The sequence below is a fragment of the Zootermopsis nevadensis genome, unplaced genomic scaffold (assembly GCF_977971745.1).
Source record: "Zootermopsis nevadensis isolate Lab colony 2312 unplaced genomic scaffold, Znev_1.0 Znev_ptg000028l, whole genome shotgun sequence".
Taxonomy (NCBI): Eukaryota; Metazoa; Arthropoda; class Insecta; order Blattodea; family Termopsidae; genus Zootermopsis; species Zootermopsis nevadensis.
The window spans coordinates 16,093,590-16,111,434 of record NW_028259160.1 but is presented as its reverse complement, the minus strand read 5'-3'; the positions used below and the strand labels follow the sequence as shown (position 1 = coordinate 16,111,434).

At 36.6% G+C, this 17,845-nt stretch overlaps 1 protein-coding gene and 1 long non-coding RNA gene across 5 annotated transcripts in view; one reads left to right on the top strand and one right to left on the bottom strand.

The window, feature by feature from the left end:
- PCB (Pyruvate carboxylase) overlaps positions 1–17,845 on the top strand; it is a 34,499-nt gene that overhangs the window by 11,593 nt on the left and 5,061 nt on the right. For all 4 annotated transcript variants that reach the window (XM_022057562.2, XM_022057564.2, XM_022057565.2 and 1 more), the window contains 15 exons: positions 2,789–3,029; positions 4,460–4,644; positions 6,232–6,397; positions 6,856–7,001; positions 7,473–7,697; positions 8,045–8,208; positions 8,954–9,116; positions 9,889–10,071; positions 10,243–10,477; positions 13,785–13,838; positions 14,590–14,971; positions 15,573–15,813; positions 16,111–16,360; positions 16,951–17,195; positions 17,622–17,801. In XM_022057562.2, the coding sequence (XP_021913254.2) occupies positions 2,882–3,029; positions 4,460–4,644; positions 6,232–6,397; positions 6,856–7,001; positions 7,473–7,697; positions 8,045–8,208; positions 8,954–9,116; positions 9,889–10,071; positions 10,243–10,477; positions 13,785–13,838; positions 14,590–14,971; positions 15,573–15,813; positions 16,111–16,360; positions 16,951–17,195; positions 17,622–17,801 (2,967 nt within the window). In that variant the 5' untranslated portion in view covers positions 2,789–2,881. The remainder of the gene's footprint in view (positions 1–2,788; positions 3,030–4,459; positions 4,645–6,231; positions 6,398–6,855; positions 7,002–7,472; positions 7,698–8,044; positions 8,209–8,953; positions 9,117–9,888; positions 10,072–10,242; positions 10,478–13,784; positions 13,839–14,589; positions 14,972–15,572; positions 15,814–16,110; positions 16,361–16,950; positions 17,196–17,621; positions 17,802–17,845) is intronic.
- Positions 5,218–16,214, bottom strand: LOC147872362 (uncharacterized). Its single transcript, XR_015537558.1, has 2 exons — positions 16,081–16,214; positions 5,218–7,007 (listed from the first exon to the last, which is right to left on the bottom strand). It is a non-coding gene; the product is annotated as an uncharacterized LOC147872362 (long non-coding RNA).

Below are 17,845 nucleotides of genomic sequence, written 5' to 3'. Positions count from 1 at the left end.
TATTATTTCCTTAAATAACTTTAACTAACTGATCCTTTGTCATTGAGACGTGTATTGTGTTTTCTTTTAAGTGTTGTTTATATCAGTGGTATTGAACCTTTTTTGTTCGCGTACCCCCAGATATAATTTCTCTTCAACTTTATACCCCCAAAGTTGGCGTATAATTCAAGTTATACATAATATATAATCTACATCTAAAATAAATTAAATAAATTACATTACTGATTATTCAGTGTTTATCATAAAATAATATATTTTTTAAATTTCACGTACCGCCCTAAGATGTCTTAGCGTACCCCCGGGGGTACGCGTACCCCAGGTTGAATACAACTGGTTTAGATGACGTGGATGAAGTCATCTGAGTTGTTGTTGTCTTTCTTTCTTAATGTTTGTTTTGTTATTTTTATGAGATAACAATATATCAACGTATCTGTAATAGGCTAAAATGTTTTGTTAATGTGTTTCCTATGTAATTATGTTAAATGAGTTAGAGCAGTAATTTCGATAAAAGTGCAGAGGTTTAAGTTCTTACTTAAGTGATTTCGGTATGTTCTTTTCGCCTGAACTGTTTAAATTTCGTATAAATAACGATAACTTTACGTGTTTATTTGTTTTCTTGCTTTTGTTGAGTTGTGACTGAGATGAAACGTGTTTACGGATATATATGACCTCTGAGAATTATTTTCGAGTTTGTTAGGACAAATGAAGTCCATACATTTTAGGTTATGGTTTGTTACATAAGCCTCTGTTCCTTGACGTCATCTCCCAGTTTCGTAATAACAATTTTGTGCAGTGACATTGCCATAATCTGATAATTTCAAACATGAAAATAGTTCGAGCTGGCGTTGTAGAACGAACACTAACTCGGATGTCCTGAGAGATTCAACAGTAACTCAGCTTTCCATTATTTTAATACGTTCTTTGCACAAACTCATAAAATGGAAGCTTAATGAAGAGGTAATACTTCTTAGTCTCATTTTAAATTTTCATGTCATTTTGTTGGTACACTGTATGAATTTGGTCAAGGACTCGCTGCATCGTTAGGGAATACCTGTTACGTCAAATATGAGAATTATTACGATTCATAACTTTTTATATCAGAAACAAGTTTCGGTATGAGAATAAAAGAGATTGGATGTAACATATCAGCAACGTGTTCGGAAACTCCATAGTCGCTTTCCGTGGTCCTTTTGGAACACGCGTTAGTGGTTCGCGACGAACGTTCTGACATTGCCATAATTGTCGTGTTTAGATTTTGTGTTACGAGATCAGGAAAACGAGTTACGCAATTGACGATGAGCTAGGTAACTTTACGAACAACAACAAAGTTCAAGAAGAGGACTTTGCTCCAACTGATGACCGTAAGCATCATCCTTGCCGTAGAACTTAGGAAGGTCGGCCATGTTAACTGACAGCGGTTCAGTTCCCTGTCTGTCCACATGGAATAATTTTCTTCTGTTATGTCGCCTCGTTTTATCTTCGTACCTTTGTGTCTTATAAGAGGCAATTTCTGCTTTATTTCCCCATGTACCATTCTGTTTAAAAATCTGTACTCCTCCCCCAATATTGTCAGGGTGATTAAGTCGAGAAGAATGAGATGGGCGGGACATGTAGCGCGCATGGATGGGACAAGAGGTGTGCACCGGGTAGCCTGAGGGGAAGAGACCTCTGGGGAGACCTAGACGTAGATGGGAGGATAATCTCAGGCGGGATCTATGGGAGATAGGAGTTGAAGGAGACTGGATTTTGTTGGCCCAGGACAGGGCTTTGGTTAATTCGGTGATGAACCTTCGGGTTCCGTAAGCCATCTGGTTGGTTGGGTCCACTATTTGGGAAGCCTGAGGGGAAGAGACCTCTGGGGAGACCTAGACGTAGATGGGAGGATAATCTCAGGCGGGATCTATGGGAGATAGGAGTTGAAGGAGACTGGATTTTGTTGGCCCAGGACAGGGCTTTGGTTAATTCGGTGATGAACCTTCGGGTTCCGTAAGCCATCTAGTTAGTTAGTTAGTTCCATTCTGTCATCACAATCCTTCAGTAGCTTAAGTAGTTGTAGTTGTAATTAAGATATGTTCTGGTATTTCACTACTTGTAACTCGTGATTACTTTCATACAAAATAACGCACTGTCCACAATATATGTGGATTAATATGAAAATTATGCTTGAAGGGTAGTACTAATCAGTTACATGAACCAGAATGGTGGACTTTGGCAAAAAAGATAAACACATAGGTCAGAAACTGTGGAGATGCCATTTATGCCTGTAAGTACAGTAAATATTTACGATCTAAAATAGTTTATATAAAAATAAACATTATATAAATTACACTATCAAATAAACCGGTTAGGACAGATTAGAATGTTTTAATAGGTTTCATAACTGAGGAATATTTTATGAACATGAAACCAAAGAAATGGGATTTTTATAGATTTGAAGAATTTATCAACTGCTTTAGTTTTAAAGAATCAAATGTTACGTGACTAGCCCATGACATCTTGTCAGAACTTGAAGATCTTATTTCTGAGGTCATTCCCGGTCAGAAGTGTCATAAAAACTAGGATCATAGAGTTCCTTCCAGATGATGACCCCGTGCCGAAGTGGCAATGATATTAGGAAAAGGATTCCGAACAGTTGACATAAAGTCATCAGATGCTCCTTGTAAATGGCGTACATCTTAAAATAATGCAGTTTAAATTATAGTAAAATGTGAAGACTGAATTAAATACATGGTGCATGAAAGAATAAATCTAGAAGAGGGATGAAAATGAAATGTTGGGTTTATTTTAGATGTGGTGACATCGGCAAAAGATCTCGACTGACGATCTGTAATTCCTGTCGGTCTGTCGCACCTGCACGTCTGCCGTCACTGTCTTAACCACGATGCTGAGTGTCTGCATCGCTCGATCCTCCCGGGGGGCTGGCTTCCCTTCGCAGCATCACAGATTCTTCGTGTGGTCCATATCAAGACGGAATTACACCACCGACGTAGAATATCGTCCAATTCGAAGTGTTCTTGTTGCAAACAGAGGTGAATGAGCATTTAAAAGATGAATGAAAAATTATTTATTTCATTTTCACATCAATGATTCAGGGCTGCAACTGACGAGATGAACACGTAGACTTTTCATTTGGGTTATCTTATTGTTTAACTTTTCTTCAAGAGCGAGTGGTCTGCATTACAGCCTATTGCTGGCACACTACGAAACCTTCTGTTAAAATCTACAAGGTTTAAGCCTTTGGAACCCTAAATTCAATTCAATTCAATTCAATTAATTTATTTACGTGTTTGCCAACAGCAAGAAGCCAATAACAGGCAAACACTGATAATATATACAATAATAGTGAAATAAAAATTAAAAATCTTACACAAACGGATTAACTAAACTTATAAATATACAGTATTAAATATAACTGCCAAGTACAGGCAAACCCAAAATAGAAACAATATTAACACAGAGCAAAAAATGAAGGAATATAAATAAAAACAAAATAATCCACGTAGGGAACACTAATATAATTGTAAAACTTTAAAAAAATATAAAAAGACAGATAACGAAGCTAGTTCATCTACAAGACAAACCTATCTAGATCATTTCCCTTGTTGAGAACGTTCGCTCAAGGGAGACAATGTTTGTGCTAAATACGTCCAAAGATTTACATACGTCATTTGCAGCGATGACGCACCTCGCTGAAGGACTATATCTTAGCGCACTGCTCACACTAAAAGTAGAAAATTCTCGTATTTGCCTCGCCGGCACACGTGAACCAACAGCGTCCATAATGGAATGGCAATTTATTTTGCCCTTAAATACATTAATAAGAAATAACGCATCGAGATGTCGTCGTCTGGAATAAAGTGTTCTAAAATTTAAAGTAGATAGGATCAGTTCATATTTTCGGGGGATATTAAACTGGAAAAATCGGTAATTGCATAAACTGGCAAATTTTCTTTGAATATTTTCTAATTTATTAGAATCTGTCTGTGTAAGATTATTCCAAACGACCGAGGCATACTCAAGCTTTGACCTAATTAAAGCATTATATAAGTGCACAATGCTAACAGTAAGTGCTTTGCAAGGATCTATCTATTAAAGATAGCCACGGTGGTCTAGCGGTTAGAACGCTGGCCTTGTAATCCTGGGGGTCTCGGGTTCGATTCCCGGCGGTGCCCGAATTTATAACTTGTGTTGGGCAAGGCCGTGGTCTAGGCAACACGGAGTTTTCCTCCGTGGCGTCCCAACAATTACTCCATTCACACACAGAAGAAGGCAATGGCAAACCACTTCTGGATCATCTGCCAAGAACGTATATGAACAGGTCCCAGTCCGAGAAAAGGATGGAAGGATCCTGTTCATATGGACCTGATCTGTCGTCAGACAGAACACTTAAAAAAAATCTATTAAAGATTAACTGTCCTTAAATGACACTGCTTCATGTGATAAAGTCTTTTGTTTTCAGGCGAGATTGCTATAAGAGTATTCCGTGCATGTACGGAGCTGGGAATACGTTCTGTAGCGATCTATTCAGAACAAGATAAGATGCATATGCACCGACAAAAGGCAGATGAATCATATCTTGTTGGCAAGGGTCTACCCCCCGTGCAGGCATATCTTAACATTCCCGAAGTCATTCGAATAGCCAAGGTTTGTATTACCTGACACATAATAATAATAAAGTCACTTTAGTCAATCAAAGAATTTAGAAAATATTTTAATATTTAAGCTAGTCATTAGTCTGAGTTGTATTTGTTAAGTAGAATCTACCCTGTGCCCAAACGACAAATGTTGGCGTATAGATGGTGGAGAGGTAAAGCTCCATGCATTCTAGACCTTGGTACTAGGTGGAGATGAGGCTCTGGCCTCAGAACATTTACTCGCACGACTGTGGTTTTAGAAATACTATCTTGTAAAGTTTAAAAATGTATGTTAAAGTCCTTTATAGTTTAAGTATTATCAGTTTCCGACACGTTTCATTTGTAGTTGGATACGGTCATTTAAATAAAAATAATTTAATATAATTTTATTTTCTATTTACAGTATTCTCTGGTGTCTGAGATGCACCGTAGTTTTCGGGAGCAAATATTCCCTAAATTTACATCGCAGAGATAAAAATCTTTTACGTACTGAAAAATATAGTATTTTCATCGAAAGACTGATCTGAGTCTTATACCAGATAGGTATGGAAAGTTGTAGGTGTCATTAAATCATAAAACTAAATAACTGAGCTACATGCATAATTATTTGGTCTCTGTGAACTTTATAAAATATTAGCATAAATACACATGGTTCTGTTTAACAAATTGTTAAAATTAGAAAATACATAATAACAGTCATTATATAGAAACATTAGTAAGAGTGACAACTGATTAAATGAATCCATTGAAGTTGCATAATTCCCGTAGATAATTACCAACATTTTACAAAACTTTCTGAATTAAATAGTCATACAGTTTTGGTTCAGATTTGTTTAATTTATTTTCAGCAATAATTGCTGAAAGATACAATAACAATATTATAATTGTATTTCATGGATGGTGTAGCATTATTTACATTGTGGGGTTATTTTCATATTCTGAAGCTGAACATAACCTTACTTATGTTTATATTCTGAAGCTGAACATAACCTTACTTATGTTTATATTCTGAAACTGAACATAACCTTACTTATGTTTATATTCTGAAACTGAACATAACCTTACTTATGTTTATATTCTGAAACTGAACATAACCTTACTTATGTTTATATTCTGAAGCTGAACATAACCTTACTTATGTCTATATTCTGAAACTGAACATAACCTTACTTATGTTTATATTCTGAAGCTGAACATAACCTTACTTATGTCTATATTCTGAAACTGAACATAACCTTACTTATGTTTATATTCTGAAACTGAACATAACCTTACTTATGTTTATATTCTGAAGCTGAACATAACCTTACTTATGTTTATATTCTGAAGCTGAACATAACCTTACTTATGTCTATATTCTGAAACTGAACATAACCTTACTTATGTTTATATTCTGAAGCTGAACATAACCTTACTTATGTCTATATTCTGAAACTGAACATAACCTTACTTATGTTTATATTCTGAAACTGAACATAACCTTACTTATGTTTATATTCTGAAGCTGAACATAACCTTACTTATGTTTATATTCTGAAACTGAACATAACCTTACTTATGTTTATATTTGCGTATTATAATTACACGTTTCCCACAGGAGAATAATGTCGATGCTGTTCACCCTGGCTATGGGTTCTTATCAGAACGTTCAGATTTTGCTCAGGCTTGTATTGATGCTGGTTTACGATTTATTGGTCCGTCTCCAAAAGTTGTTCAGCAGATGGGAGACAAAGTTGCTGCCCGTCAGGCAGCCATTGATGCAGGTAAAGATCTTACTGAAGTGCGCAATTAATCGTTAATCTGGTTTCTTTGTTTCTACAGCAACAACTGAGTAAAAGTTGTAGCCTTATCTTACGTGGACAGAAAACAATTATTTAGTTGTCTTAGAAATTCCACGGTGTTTATGCTTAGATGTAAATATTATTGAAATATAAATTGTGATACTGTGGAATTAAGTTTTTTGTTGATTGATTTTTTTAATTGGAAATTAAGATTGTTAATATTTATTTATTTTTGATGTCAAAACTTACATTATGCTTCATGAACATAACCTCTCTTTCCAGGGCGTGATTTGTTCTTCACTTGGAAAATAAAGGACATTCATTTTCCATGTTAATGCTAAAATATATACATTTTTGAAACATGAACAAGGACTAAGGAACTGACTTCTCTATCTCCTGAACGCGATCAGAAAGTAGTGATCCTGTTTTGTTTGTCTGAGGTGTTGCTGTTGTACCTGGTACCCCTGGCCCCGTAACTACACCAGAAGAGGCCATGGAGTTCTGTCTTAAGCACGGTCTTCCTGTTATATTTAAAGCCGCCTTCGGAGGAGGTGGTCGTGGTATGAGAGTAGTTCGAAAGATGGAGGTAAATCTGAAATGATTTCCAATTTCAGTAAATTTTCCGTAATGAAATTAAAGTGCTAAGAATGCATGTTAGAGAGGGGAGAATCTTTTGTGAGCTGCTGTGCGCATTTTGATAACACTTGGTATTACGAGCGTCTGAACTGAGAACTGTAAGGTATATTTAATTTTTGGTTCTTACTGGAGTTGCATAACCTTTAGTTTATGTGAAGTTTTAATCAACCTTTATCATTTTCCTAAAAAATAGCTCATTATTTTAAAAAAATGATTATGTAGAATATGTGTTAAATAATTTTTATTTTACACATTAACAAAATAGAATGTGGGGTTTTTGTACTTAAGCTGGTTTAAAATAGAGCTTTGTCACTTTGCTGAATTTGTTTAAGCTCGTATCGAAAGAAAGAAAGAAAGAAAGTCTTTCCAATATTCAGAGTACCACTTGCAGTTATATTTATTATCTCCTACGTCTTTGTAGGAAGTACAAGAAATGTTTGAGCGAGCAAGTTCAGAGGCAAAAGCTGCTTTTGGAAATGGGGCAATGTTCATCGAAAAATTCATAGAACGACCTCGTCACATCGAGGTCCAACTCATGGGAGACAAAGCCGGCAATGTCGTCCATCTGTACGAGAGAGACTGTTCGGTTCAGAGGAGGCATCAGAAAGTTGTAGAAATTGCTCCAGCACCCAAGTTAGATGTTAAGGTAAGATGTCGTGTTTTAGAAAGGAAGGCCCGAGTCTTAAATACATCAAAGAAAGAAATTATCTTCAGTTTTACATTATAATTGTATTAGTAAGATTTTAACGTTTTCAGTGATTATTCTTCCGTTAGGTTGGCATGTGTTCGGCTTACGAAATGTTGCGTGTATCTAGACGGCAGACGAACATCGCAAATAAATGAAACATACTATTTAAACGCTGTCTCAAAACGTTAATTTTTCTCATGTTTATGTTAATACCAGTGATGGAAACAACTTCAGTTTTGTAATCATGTTTGCTTCGCTCAACTTTATAAGGTAAGTTCCGGAATTTCGTGTGTTATTTCTTATAGGTACGAGATCGAATCACAGGGCAGGCCGTGAACTTAGCCAGACACGTTGGCTATGAGAATGCAGGCACAGTGGAATTCCTATCGGATGAATCCGGAAACTTTTATTTTATTGAAGTGAACGCTAGGCTGCAGGTGGAACATACCGTCACTGAAGAAATAACCGGGTAGGTCCATGTTCAGATATTGAAAGATGTTTATTTATGTATATTTTTAAATTATTTTTTTTTCCAGCGGATCATTCAATTTGATGAACGTTGCTACAGCATTCGGAATGAACGAGAAAGGTTTTAGAAATAACAAAATGAAATGTATATTAAAAATGTAAAATTTATGTCAGATTTTTTTTTTAAAACTATTTTGATGTTTCACTAAAATAATATTCGAGTACCTTAAAATTATCTTACAGGCCATGATAAGTGCAAGATCTTTCTCAAAAAAATATAACTCGGTCCATGCAACTGGTGACAGATTCAACAGTTTAATTTTCAGAACAGCCCATAGTTTTTTTCTAAGGTTAAATTTTTTTTAATAGAGGCACATTTTGATCGATGATTTGGCAACAGAAGAAATCTGACTAATTTTATTTATTAAACAATCACTAGTTTGTTAACTGGTCCATGTGTATCTAAAAATCCACACTAAATTTTAAAATATCGTAGAAAAATTAATATTAGACTTGAAGTTATTACTACAATTATTGTAATTTTTTTTTAAAATAACTCATAAATCCTAACCATTGTAAATGCCATGAATTATGTTCTATTTTAGATGTAAACATTTATTTAAACATGATATCGATAACGAAGGAAATTGCAACAAGTTGCTTATAAGAAAGAAGCTTGCAACATGCAGAAGGCCTGAATGTGCGAAGGAAAACTGGAATTAAACTTTTAATATTTGTGTGTCCAGAATTGATTTAGTACAAACACAAATCAGAGTGGCAGAAGGCATGACACTTCCTGAAATGGGGTTGACACAAGATAAGATTAACCCCCAGGGTTATGCAATACAGTGTCGAGTTACGACAGAGGACCCGGCCAAGAACTTCCAACCTGATACCGGAAGAATAGAGGTGAGACGACAATCCGGTTTACTTTGAGACGGTTCTAACCTCTACTTATATTAACTTTATTTTATTTTAGTAATTTATGTAAAGTTTTTTAAATATACTATGTATACTTTTTGACGTAAATACGTCTGTATTGAAGGGTCATTCGGTAAAAAAGGGTAACGTAAAAGTGTACCTAGGGAACGTCGTGTTTACTCGGCATTGTTGTTACCTATAAAACATTTCATTACATTCAGCTACCACAGACCCATCTTAAGCGTAACTAATTCAAGTTAAATAAGCAAAGTCTTAATCAAACTTTACTCAATTGTAAAGCATGTAAAAAGGAAATATTTAGAATAAAGCCAATATATAAACTTCCTTTCCGTATAGACGTATTTACGTCAAATTCTCCGGAACCTTGTTTCCACTATCAACTTTTTTGTGACGGAACTATCTACTTCAGATACTAATAGTCATTGGATTGGTTAAAACGTTCTCCAACTTCTGCGGAACCTCGAAGGTTTGTTACCGAGTTCAGAAGAACCCATCGCTAAGTCCTGTCCTGATCCAGACGGATGCAGTCCATATCCTCATGCCCTATTTCTGTAGGATCCATTTTAATATGCCTAATTTCCCAAAGTGTACCATTTAATGTGGTGTCGCTCAGTTATTTTGCGTGCAATATTTAACCATTAAATTATGTTACTAAACTTTACTATGTTACGATCAGCTGAGTGTTAAAACCTAAGGTCCCATATGAGGACGCGAGATGCATCTGTAATTTTAATTACAGGTGTTCCGTAGCGGCGAAGGGATGGGTATTCGTCTTGACGGGGCATCGGCATTTGCTGGTGCCATTATATCCCCATATTACGATTCCCTCCTAGTCAAAGTAATTGCTCACGCTGGAGACTTGCAAGCCTCAGCTGCCAAGATGAACCGCGCTCTTAGGGAGTTTCGAGTCCGAGGAGTTAAGGTAAGACTTCGTAACAACAGTAGTAAAATTATATTTAACCTTTAACCATCAGCGTACAAAAATGGACTATTTATTTAAGTTGATGGTGGATTTTTGGATTGTGACACCATGAGGTCTTGTAAGTTTTTTTTTTTTTTTAAAGTTTGTTGAGAGTTGCGATCTGTGTTTCAGACAAACATTCCGTTCTTGTTAAATGTGCTGGAGAATCAGAAATTCCTTAGTGGCACCCTAGACACGTACTTTATCGATGAGCATCCACAACTCTTCCATTTACCTCAGTCACTCAACAGAGCACAGAAGTTATTAAACTACATTGGAACAGTCTTGGTGAATGGACCATCCACGCCTCTTGCCACGAAGCTGAAGCCTGCTGAAATTAATCCACATGTTCCTGAAATACCTATAGGTAACCTAACGTAACACAATCAGTAAAAAGTGTCTGGTGTCAGCCAATTATGTACTCGACTCTTCATTCTTTGATCTAGGAGGTACTTTTAGAGTCGGGATTTCCTCGTACGGCTGATATTTCTGCGTATGTTTATTTTAAAGCATATTATGGAAAAGTAAATTATTTGAGACGTATAAAACAGCTGTGTTATGAATTTATTCCATAATAATCTGAATATCGAAACAAAAAATATAAAATTAAACATTACTGTTGAGTGAGGGACTTATTTTAAATGATTGACTCATCACGTGAGTCATCAGTAATCTAATGACTTAAGTCATGAATTTGCAGAGAATTTGATGGCCGACTGGTCTTTGAGGAATCATTAAGAGAATTAATTTAAATGTTGATTATTTTGAAATAATTTAAATCGGACTATTTAAAAAAAAAATTTCATATATTAATCTGATATTATGTATAAACAGTTGTTTCGATGATTTGGTTAAATACGATCTGTGCGGTGAAGTCAATTAATTATATGCTTTGGGTATGAAATTTGAAAGTAGATTCTTTACATATTAAATAAAATAGAAAAAAATAACAAGCTGTATAATTAAAAATATAATTTTTCTTCGGAATATGCCGCGAATAGGCACTGCAGATGAATGTCAGTCGTAAGTTCACACCTCCGCTTATGAATTGTGACTACGTCATTTGCTTTTGAGTCATGACTCAATATTCCACACGTCTAGTTTACTGAATAGTGAATTACTTATTTCAAAATGACTTGACTGGAATCACTGAATAATTTCACTAACATCGGCAGGTTTCCCGTACTCTGCATTTTTTGGTAACGTAATACACGTAATGGCTTTATGACACTGAAGATGGTAAGTTGATTGGCATGATGGTTTATTTTACTCAGTCACACCGCTATGTAAGTAAGTGCACATGCTTTTTTGCTGGGTGATTTGTCTTGCATAGCGTGATGATTAATTGAAGCAGCTCGTATTAATCCCAGCCGGGGTCAGTAGTTCTCTGTCAATGAACGTATACCGCCACGGTGGTCTAGCGGTTAGAACGCTGGGCTTGTAATCCTGGGGTCTCGGGTTCGATTCCCGGCGGTGCCCGAATTTTTAACTTGTGTTGGGCAAGGCCGTGGTCTAGGCAACACGGAGTTTTCCTCTGGGGTTTCCCCGGTTTCTCCGTGGCATCCCAAAAATTACTATACTTTCATCATCATTTCGCGAAAAGGGGGTCACACGAGGAGCGTTAAATGTCATGGTCCTGATCGAACCCATGAACTGATGGGTCGTGAATCCTGCTAACCGCCAATGCACACCATGCTGAATGGTGTGTACTGGATACTAAAAAAAATGAACGTATGGAACGCATTTTGACATTGAGAAACAAATACACATGATGCATATACCAAAGTGAAGATACATACATGCGTACTCTTACTGTGTGTAAGGAAGAAGGGTCGTCTAAGAAGAATTTACAAGTAGGGAGGTTCGTAGGGTGCTATGATGCATGTGTATGTGGTTCTGTTTTGCCCTAGTTATTATTAAGTTTTTCTTATTTTTCTTGCGTAAAGTACATTCTAAAAAAGATTAGTCTCAGAAGAGGTATTGACCGTTAGTAGTGAACTGGTCGACTGCTATAATTGGTTTGATCATCCTGCCCTAGGTCAGTGTCCTCTCAACAGGCACTCGCCTTTTTTTTGAAGGACTTCTGACATGCTAGTTGTACAGAATCAGTGCCTAATTTCTGAAAGATGGATTCAGTGAATTATAAAAAGTAATAAGAATTTTATGTGATGACGCAGTGTACTTGAGCCTGTTTAGCGTGTACCTATATGACATCATCTGTGGCAAAGTTTGTTTTCCATTTATATATAACATAGTCATTTTAAACTAAACTAACGTAATCTAACCTAACCTAAACTAACCTAATCCAACCTAATCCAACCTAAACTAATCTAACATAACCTAAACTAAACTAATCTAACCTAACATAACCTAAACTAAACTAACGTAATCTAACCTAACCTAAACTAACCTAATCCAACCTAACATAACCTAACCTAAACTAATCTAACCCAACCTAACATAACCTAACCTAAACTAGTCTAACCTAACATAACCTAAACTAAACTAACGTAATCTAACCTAACCTAACCTAAACTAACCTAATCCAACCTAATCCAACCTAAACTAATCAAACCCAACCTAACATAACCTAACCTAAACTAATCTAACCTAACATAACCTAAACTAAACTAACGTAATCTAACCTAACCTAAACTAACCTAATCCAACCTAAACTAATCTAACCCAACCTAACCTAACCTAACCTAAACTAATCTAACCTAACATAACCTAAACTAAACTAACGTAATCTAACCTAACCTAAACTAACCTAATCCAACCTAACCTAACATAACCTAACCCAACCCAACCCAATCCAACCTAAACTAACCTGTTGCCAAATTCAGATTTTGGAGGAGTATTAACTTACGTCCAAACGCAAGAAAAAGTAATTATTTTGTCTTTCAAAGTATAAGTCAGTGAAAAGTTTAACTTCATCGAAACATGTCGTCATCAAGAGATATAAGTACTTGGCACCATAGTTTAAAGATAAAAGATACAGAATAATCCAAATCTTCTTCTTCTTCTATGGCTCTCCGGTCCGTATTCGGTCCGTGGCCTCCTCAACTCTCCTCTTCCATTCGGCCCTATCCTCCGCTGCCTTCTTCCAATTTCTAATCCTCAGGAGCAGTGTGGCATCCGTTTGAACTGAATCCTCCCATATGTTCCTGGGTCTTCCAACTGGTCTTCCTCCTCCAACACTTTGAATACCATCTTTTGGAATTCGGGTGTCGTCCATCCGAATCAGGTGACCTGCCGATTGAAGTCTCTTGATTTTTTATAAATTGTGACAATGGTATGTCTTTATATAATTTATAGATTTCCTGATTAATTTTTATCCTCCATTCACCTCACGATTTTCCGTTCAAACAGATCCACTTTAGAATAATCCAAATAGTTACTTTTATATCCGTAGTATGATTATTAATTTCTTTTTATGTGTCATTGAAGGTACATGTGGAGAGCGAAGCAGTCGTTCGTTATAAATCATTCTAGATGAAATTAAGCGCTGTGTTCGAAAGTATTTATGCCTGCCTTTCAAATATCATTTTCACAGTCCATGGTTTGTCTCAAACTACTTTTAATTGTTTTGGTTTGTGATGCATATATTTTGTTTTTGTAAGCTTGCGTGTTGCACAATTCCCATCACGAATCCACGCTTTGTAAAATTTCAGATTATTCAGCCCGAGGAGCTAGTTCTGAAAGTGACTCTGATGGAGATGTACCAGGTTAGTATTAGATAAGACGTGTGTCTATATCAGAAATATTTGGTTACGGGAACATTAAATTAGTTTATAATTCTCTTGAGTGTCTTATTTCCATGTTGACTTAATTTTATAAAGGGCTGAGGAATTTCTGAATTTACAATTTGTACAATATTATGTTTTCTTTAAATTGTAATTAACATTTATCTTAATAATTCTGAATTAAAATAGAAACTTTTACTGTTGCTAAATAAAGGCGTGTGTCTCAGATGGCCGCGTGTTAAAAATATTTGTCTGATTGTAAGATTTTTGATTTGAATTTAGTCTTTTGTTTTACGTTTTATCATCTCTGCCGGATCTTATGAGGCCATCTACATTGCAGTTCATAATGAATCCATATTGATCACTGTTTCATTTGTTGATAACCATATATGGTTTAATGCACAAAGCAGTTTATCTGTTCAGCATTAATATTTGTTTTTCCTTGTGTTAAGTGTTTTTATTTAAAATCTTTTGAAATTCTGTATATTTATGATACACGTAAAAGATTAATCTAAAATATAAATAGATTCAGGCGTTGAGTAAGAGTACATTAAAATGTGTGATATTTTAAATAATAAAATTAATTATTTTGTTATAATGTATTTTTTTAAAAAAACCTGGGCAGCGAAGGTATTTATTATAGTCTTCCATAATACTATAAACAATAAAATAAAAATAATATCCTACACTCATTATCATCACGTTACTAATTGAATGATTACTGTCTCCTCAGGCCCTGAACCACCGCAGGGGTTCCGTCACATTCTGAAGGCTCAAGGTCCAGAAGGATTTGCTAAGACTATACGAAACCACAAGGGTCTACTGCTGATGGACACGACATTCCGCGATGCTCACCAGTCACTTCTAGCGACCCGCATTCGTTCACACGATCTCTTGCGAATCTCTCCTTACGTTGCCCATAATTTCAACCAGCTCTACTCTATGGAAAATTGGGGAGGTGCAACTTTTGACGTTGCACTTCGATTTCTCCACGAGTGCCCTTGGGAAAGGCTAGAAGACATGCGTAAGCAGATACCCAACATTCCATTCCAAATGTTGTTGCGAGGAGCGAATGCAGTCGGCTACACAAATTATCCCGACAATGTTGTCTTCAAGTAAGTTTCCCGACTGTCGTACACGCTGCATTTCTTTTCTCAGTTTATTTGGAAAATAAAAATAAATATTTGTATCTTATATGCGTCATGTTTGTGTTTGATTAAATATATTTATTTTGTACAGTCTATACACAAACGTTTGAAGTTTATTGGTGTTGTAAAATCGTATTTACGATTAAGAGCGCTAATATAATATTTTACATAACAAAATGTTTTAATATTATATAATTTTTACAACACCAATAAACTTCAAACGTTTGTGTATAGACTGTACAAAATAAATATATTTAAAAATAAATATGTAAACCAATATCAAAAAATGGAATATATTGTCTCTTTCCTGTTCAGTGGCCACGCGGTTTGAGGCTCTTGATCGCAGGGACCGTGGGTTCGAATCCCACTCAAGCCATGGATGTTGTCCTGTGGACAGGTAGAGGCCTTGCGACGGGCCGATCCCTCATCCAAGGAGTCCTACCAAATGTCTATAGATCGAGCCAACTGAAAAGTTGGGGACCCGTAAAGGGTACTGTTACCATTTAATGTTATATTAAATCAGTTTAACAGCTGGGAGGCAAATTAATTTATTTTATATTTATTATAGGTTTTGTGAGCTATCTGTGCAGGTGGGAATGGACATCTTTAGAGTATTCGATGCGCTCAACTATCTTCCAAACCTAGTTCTTGGTATGGAAGCAGCTGGTAAGGCGGGAGGCGTGGTGGAGGCTGCCATATCCTATACGGGTGATGTTTCTGACCCCACGCGCAAGAAATACGACCTTAAGTACTACATTAATCTGGCGGATGAGCTCGTTAAAGCCGGCACTCACATTCTGTGTATAAAGGTATAATTTATGTAATCGGATTCGGATTAACATTTCCCTTATGTCCTGCATTAAAAGGTACAACATTAACATTTTTACTCTTTCACAGTTACTAAAGGCCACCCAAAGGTACAAGGCCTTCCTTGAGTAGCTGATAGTCGTTCACCTGTTTAAGAAATTATCTGAATTACGTAATGTACAATTATGTTATGTCACTGTCGGTCTCTTGGGTTATAACGCTGTGTGGACTTTCAGTTATATATTAGTGTTTCAGAGGAACATACTCACATCATCCTCATGATTATTCTGCTGTTTTAGGATATGGCTGGACTGCTGAAACCAGCTGCTGCAAGACTTTTGATTACGGCACTGAGAGACAAACATCCAGATGTTCCGATACACATCCATACCCACGACACCGCCGGAGCTGGTGTGGCTTCTATGCTAGCTTGTGCAGAGGCAGGAGCAGATGTCGTTGATGTAGCAGTAGACTCAATGTCTGGCATGACGTCACAACCCAGTATGGGCGCAATTGTAGCGTCCCTGCAGGGAAGCAAACTGGATACAGGTCAGACACGTGACGCAATTATATTTAACCACTTCACGGCGACAGTGCTTGACCTAAAGTACGTACACGCAATGCAACAGAACTATAGTCCACGACTGTAATCTAGAGACTTGCGGGGAGAAGGAGGAAGGAGAAAAGATGGAGTTTGCCTTTAACGCTTCGGACTTCCTGCATTCCTTGCAAGTCTAGAGATTACAGTCGCGTACTATACTTGTGCCTGGCATTGTGTACTCGCAGATCATTACAGATCAATTATCAAATGCCTGATATACACTTACGGCCATCTGGGGGATGGGCAGTGGCCCAATTAATGGCACAGTTCCACAGAAACATAACCTCACCCCATCATTACGTAATTAAAATAATAATACACGGGTATTAGGCAGTCTGGTCAAGATAATAATTTTCGCTGTTTTTCTGTGTAAATGAAGAGAAAAATGCAAAGCAATGTCATCATCTTGACATTTTTTTCTGATCTTTTCACTATAATTTTATGTACTGCTGATACACAATGTCAAGCTCACGTGCGCATGGTTTCTTTGTTACTTTCGAAGTGAAACAGCAAAGATGTGTTCCGATGTTCATTACAGGCTTGAATTTGAACAACGTAAGTGAGTACTCTGCTTACTGGGAGCAGACTCGCACTCTTTATGCACCATTCGAGTGCACAACCACAATGAAGTCTGGTAATGCTGATGTGTACTTGAGTGAGATCCCTGGAGGACAGTACACGAATCTTCAGTTCCAAGCTTATTCCCTTGGTCTTGAAGAGTTCTTTGAAGATGTTAAGAAAGCTTACAGGGAAGCTAATATTCTTCTCGGTGATATAATAAAGGTAAGCTCAAAAACTGAAGTAATTTGACAGCGGAAATTGTCTTTGTTCTTGCCAGCGAAATTCCAGAGTAGCATCTTCAGATATTCCATGACAGCCTCCTTACAAGTCCTTACCTTGTCATCATTCGTGATCATTTCCAATCTCATTCATTGCTGTATAATCTATGCAATCGAAACCACGTCAAATATCCAACGAATCAGTCATTGGCAGTAATAATTTTCAAATATTAAAATCATATAAAGGACTTTGGGCTTTATGATCAGTGTTTTAGCCATGATCATTCTACATGTGCACATAACGTGTTATTCAGTGATACCACTGGCTAAACTCTGTGATGATGAAGTTTGTAGAAGTGCTTAGAGGATACTAGGTATCAGTGTACCTTGTTAAGTTGTGAAATATGTGATTAGTATCTCCGTTTTCCAGGTGACTCCATCATCAAAGGTAGTGGGTGATCTGGCACAATTTATGGTGCAAAATAAGTTGAGCGCGGATGATGTCCTAAGCGATGCCGAAGAACTGAGTTTCCCCAAGTCAGTCGTTGAGTTTCTCCAAGGTTCCATAGGTGAGCCTTACCAGGGTTTTCCTGAACCGTTCAGGTCAAAGGTAAGTGCTTCACATTATTTTTATTGTGTGATTTTGAGGCATCA